Below are 6078 nucleotides of genomic sequence, written 5' to 3'. Positions count from 1 at the left end.
ATTAGTATTTGGTAAATTGTAAGTAAGTCGATGGATATTTAACGACGAAACAATAAGACGGTAAGTAAAACGTCTGTATAAGTAAATTGATAATTTTATCGTAACGTAAAATAATATAACAGATTAACTATTTTGAAAAAATACACCAATTAATATAGATTAGTATAATTATTGTATTATACCTATATTATAAAGTTGATCTTATATTAAATTGTAATTTAAGAAGTATTAAATTTGGCAATACGTCGTAATAAATTATTTGGCAAGTTTTTGAAACCGGCCCTTCAGACATTTTAGTAAATTATGTCAACCATGAAAGTCGATTTATATATAAATGAGCATGAACAGTTTTAATATTTTTCAAAAATAATCAAAGGCCATGAAATATGTTTATGACTTGCTCTAATATTTACGATTTACGGTTGACGAACAACGTAGTTGTGTGACATTTATACATCAATATTATTGTCTTATACGAAACGTTCAGATATTACATTTTTAACTCAATAATAATAATATCATTTTATAGTGTTTCATATAAAAACAATAATGACTCGTGTATAAATTATAACATTTTCTTCGTTTACTATAGCCATTACGGTATATTAATGTAAATATTATTATGTAGCGTGTATAAATTATAAAGAAAACTTTAATGCAATAAAAAATATTTTAATATCAATACGAGTATAATATATGAGTATGGGTATACTCTATAAATTCGTAAATACTGTAAATACAATTATTTAGAACGTTAAGAAAAGGAATTTTTTCTTAACGATATATTTAAACATTTTTCACAAATATTATTATTGTTGATTACAACTGCAGTCGTACACACAAATGTGATTTCTGACACATAAATATGGTAAAGTACATACTTATGGACTTTTCGCGAGCTTCAAACTATACTGCTTTCAATAACTGTAACAATACACCCTTCACAAGGGTTATTAATAACTGTAAAAAAAGAAAACATTGAATTAAAATTTAATCACGTTAATATTCCGACTGAACAAAACAAATGCACCTATTGTTTTGTAATAATTTAAAGTTTTTATAATGATTTTAGACATAATTTACTATACCAACTCATTTATATTCCACGTGATTTTAAATAAAAATAATATTATAATACTATAATAATTAATAATAGTAAAAATACTATAATGTCTGTTATGTTTCATGATAAAATAATATCATAAATTCATAATATATAGATACTAGATTGGAACAAAATACTCTTTATGTGCTCCATATACTAATAATTTAAAAATTAAATTACCTTTACAATAATTTGTGTTTTTTATGTGTACCTATAATCAATGGTATTAGGTAGGTATACACGATTAAAAGTAGAAAAATCAAAAAATGCTTCGATTTTCAACTTCAATATTTCTACTGACGAGAAAGTTAATCTTGTTGGTACTATTGGAAAGTCAAAATTATAAATTCTCAGTGATTTTCTTAGTAATTAAAAAAAAAAATGTATTATATCACTTATTTGAAAAATAATATTATTGCAGAGAATTCTAGTGATACATTAACTTAATTACCAACTAAGTGTTTTACATTTACTTTTTTTCACCAATAGAAACAGTATAAGTGTATAACCCCAAAAAGTAGTATATAAGTTGAATGATCATATGAAAATAAACAATATAATACTTTATCCTATCATATTCTACTAAAAAGATAATGACATTCTTACTAGCCTAATGTTTTTGGGAACATATACGAAATTGTTGACCAATTTTTAAAGAGATTATTTCAGACAAACCATTAACAAGGTAATTTTTTTATTAAATAATCGCTTATATTATAATATACTTAGTACTTACTTATATAAAAATTATATTACTCTATTATGGGTTATTAAGCAATGTACATTTTCTGGAGACTTTGAAATAGAACACAGGATGTTAAAGAAATCTCGATTGATAGACCTTGCTATACCTTTTACTTGGCTCGATATTTATTATATAAGAGTATATAATATGAGTGTTTGTGTAATGTATTATATATTTATATCTATAATAAAAGTGAAATTGAATAACTTTTTCCAAATAATTAATTAATACATTTTTAACAATAATGAATGCATTAATTAATTAATAGAATGTACCTCATAAATAGTTCATATTGAATCCAAAAAATCTGTGAAATATATGATAAAAAATGTTGTATAGCTTTTAGAAATTTAACTTTTGAAAAAATTAAATATTTAATAAACAATAACAATTTTAGCTTTTTTTTTATTGTATTTCAATAATTTTATTCGCGGGGACTAGAAACTTTTACATTTACTATCATATTTTATATACGAGTATAAAATTACATAAATTGCAATGTTTTTGGCAAAATTAATTTGACTTATCATACTAATAATAGTAAAATAAAAAAGTTACTAGGATACATAAAAAAAATATACAATAATTTTGGCTGATAGATTTTTTAGATTTTTAGCTTTTTTATTATAAAACAGATACTTACTGTATCTATGTAGATACAATAATCTCTTCTAACTTCTTATGTCGAACGTCAATGTCTCGAATTATTCGTTATATCGAACTATAATTAAATAACTTTGAAACTAATCCCGTTGAATAATTTACAATTTTCAATATATCTACTATATTGTCTATATTATATTACATACTTGAAAAAAACAACTTACCTTTTTTGTTATCCGTCATTACTACTCATTAGTAAATATTATTCTGTCTTTAAATTTTAAAATAGCGTAATAAAGCTAGCATGAAGCATAATATACATATACTCCCCTACATAAAGATGGATATTTCTCGGTGAATGAATTACATGCAATAGAAGTTAATAGTTAAACAAATAATACTTTTAACTGGCTAAGCTTAAAGTTAATATGGAAAATAATACTATCGTAACTTAGTTTTAAAAAAAAAGAGCGAAAATAGATGACTATTTTGTTCTACATTAGGGTTTGAGTGTTGCTCATAGTTGAGTAATTCAATATAATGCATGTGTGATAAATCATTTCATACGAAAAACGATTGTGAATGAATAAGATAGTCTGGTAGCTTATACTACCATTACATTACCATTGATTGAATAAACTACCTAGTATATTTAATCAATAATATTACTAAGTATATATATTATAATAATATATAATAATAATATATTTCATCATATAATAAAAAATAAACATTGATTTTATATATAATTACAAGCAACGCATATGCCTGGAGTAAAAAAGTTTTACAACAAAGAAAAAATTGAAAAGTTTAAAAGGCTAAATTAATCTCATATAATATAAATTACTAATTATTTAATGTCATATTATAATTTATTAAAGTTGATAATAATTATATTAAATATATTTGATAAAAAAAAAAATCATATAATATTACTTCTTATATGAAATATATTTATATTGTTACTATAGTAATTATTTTACTATTATAATTTATAATCATACGATTAGTTTAATTATTTTTTGTCAAAATTATATAATATATTATATTTATTAACTTTTGAGTCAATATTGACTTACCGTAGAACTGTGTGAATAGGTTCGTTGTATAAATAAATAAAAGCATACAATTAATCAAAAAGTTTTAAAAATGTCATTGTGTACATTTATTAAATATAAATATATTTGTAGAATTCTCAAATCCCCAAGAAAATATATTTGAATTACATTAATGTAACTAAAATCTTTATTTTTCGTTAAATTTAATATCTAAAATTATCCAAATTTAAATATCTATAATTTAAACTGAGTTTATATATTTTTATACTTTTCAATTCTTGTATGAATGATGTATTCAATTTTCAGTACTTATATTTAAAATATTGAAACATTTTATAATTTTCAACTACAAAATAATTCACAGATTTTCGTGATTTTAACGAATTTTGACAAAACTAAAATTTTAAATACGTATATATCTTTACAATTATTAAATGGCTTTAAAAACAGTTTGTGATTTAACTATTTATAGAAGAAAAAAACAAAAATTTAAAAACGTCAAATATCTATAAATAACAAAAGATTTATAATTTATATTTTATAATGTGTTTATATACACATTTTATGAAAATTTTAAGTATCTATGTGGTTATTCATTTTTAAATTACAACAAATTAACAAAATTGATTTTATGTGAAAATTCTTATTTTTCCTCTTTTAATTGTTTCAATTATTAAGATAAGTACTGATAATTTAGAATTTTGACTTCCCAAAAGGACTAATTAGATTACATTTCTTACCAAAAGAAATATTTTAATTGAAAATCGAATCATTTTTTCTACTTTAAATCGTGTATATACCTATTATAATACATATAGGTAATTACTACCCACTACTATTAGTTCTTCATACTAATTATTCACACTAATTATTAAACAATTAAAAATTTAGTATCTTAGTAGAGGGGTTGGCATAATGCGCATTACGTATAATATGTAATTGTGTAACATCATTTTATGACTGATAAAATGATAATTTAAAATTCTTACCTTATCTGCATCTACTTGTTTTGAACTTTTTTTTTCGTACCCTCCTCAACAATGTGTCTCATGTAATGCGTCAAATCCTCTTCTGATGTTTCTTTTTTGTTTTTGCTTAATAAACTACTTCTATTTAAAATGGTATCAATTTTTTTTATAAGACTAGAATTTGATTTTTTACTGAAATCCAAAGTAGCTGGTTTATAGGGTTTTACACCTGGAAAAAAAATTAAAAAATTACAATTAATTGCGATGTAAAATTTATCGCAACATATTTGCCTTAATAAAAGTTTTATAATAAAAGCATATACATTCTTATGCCGTCTTATTTCGAAAAGCACAATAAAAAAAATAAAAAGTTAATAATTTATACTAAATAACTTCTTATCAGAAATTGATAATAATTAATAAATATTCAATTATACAACGATTATCGTTTAGATATATAAGTATATTACTATTGATTTATTTCTCTATTAAACTCAATTAATGTCACTATTTCTTTCAATTCCGACTAGAACATAATATTTACCGATAATAATTATAAATAAATATTTTTAATAAATGCAAAATCATTTAAGTTTGATTTAATTATACAACAAAAAAGTGACATTTTTTAAACTATTATACCCGTCTATAATTGTTCAATAATGTGAAATTACGTTCATCGATCCCAGTGGGCATGAACAATTCGATTTACAAAATATTATACGATTAAATGCAATAACAAAGAGGTACTTAACAATGTACTTAACTAATAAAAAACAATGATTGAATAAACTATCAATTAACGTGAATCAAAATCAATACCTTCATTTAAAAATTTTAGGATATCCTTTGGTTTTCCCGTAATGATGGTCGTCGTAAATATTTTCATTTCATTTGTGTTATTTCTCGTGCTTTTCTTGTAGTGATCTATGTGTTCCTCGTCATCTTCTCCGTCTTCATCAGCTTTTTCATCTGCATCGCCTTTATTGTCTTCGCCATCTTCATCTTCATCTTCATCATGATGACGGTTTTGGTTCTTACAACTGACCGAGTTTTTATTAGTTGCATGTTTCTTTGTATTGTTTCCGTGATCCTCTTCTTCATCAGAATTCGATTCCTTATCAGCATCGCCACCATCATAATCATCTTCATCACCGGAACCATTGTGGTTGTTTTCTGTATGATCCCCATCACTAGCATTACATGATTCGTTCTGTTCGCTGTAGTCATCATGTCCGTCATTTCCGTCATCGGACGATACAGCTCCGGACGAGTGATCTTCGTACGATTCGGGGGCGGGTTTTCTTCCGCATAACACACCGTTGCCTTGGGGGCCATCTTGGTATAAAAATGCTACGCACATCACGGCTAATAACCACAGTTTACAACCAACAGCCATCCTTTTAATTTTTAGTGTACTATGAAATATTTTAGGGGTAGTGTCGAATCGGTTTTGTGTGACTGATGAGCGTTTCGAATGTGCACAGGTCCTTTTGCCTACTTCAATCGCAATGGTGACGGTATACGTCTCACACGCATACACATAAATACACTGTGATGCTAATGAGAAGTAATTTTTTGTAGTCAAAAATTTGCATA

At 24.3% G+C, this 6078-nt stretch overlaps 1 protein-coding gene across 1 annotated transcript; it reads right to left on the bottom strand.

Moving 5' to 3' along the window:
- Positions 1-651: 651 nt before the first annotated feature.
- On the bottom strand, positions 652-6015 carry LOC132923114 (prostatic spermine-binding protein-like). The gene is made up of 3 exons (XM_060986940.1): positions 5302-6015; positions 4501-4708; positions 652-960 (listed from the first exon to the last, which is right to left on the bottom strand). Exons 1-2 carry the CDS (start codon positions 5876-5878, stop codon positions 4512-4514), a joined length of 774 nt encoding a protein of 257 aa, XP_060842923.1. The 5' UTR covers positions 5879-6015; the 3' UTR covers positions 652-960; positions 4501-4511.
- Between the last annotated feature and the right edge of the window lie 63 nt (positions 6016-6078).

This window comes from Rhopalosiphum padi, chromosome 2, assembly GCF_020882245.1.
Source record: "Rhopalosiphum padi isolate XX-2018 chromosome 2, ASM2088224v1, whole genome shotgun sequence".
NCBI lineage: Eukaryota > Metazoa > Arthropoda > Insecta > Hemiptera > Aphididae > Rhopalosiphum > Rhopalosiphum padi.
Note: the sequence above shows the minus strand (reverse complement) of the source record. Positions and strands in the feature narration are given on the sequence as shown.

Excerpts from the sequence above, each read along its gene's own strand:
- LOC132923114 (XM_060986940.1), bottom strand. The coding sequence starts at position 5,878 with ATGGCTGTTGGTTGTAAACTGTGGTTATTAGCCGTGATGTGCGTAGCA. Across the intron at positions 4,709-5,301 it reads CCTAAAATTTTTAAATGAAG|GTGTAAAACCCTATAAACCA; the intron begins GTATTGATTTTG and ends TTTTTTTTCCAG.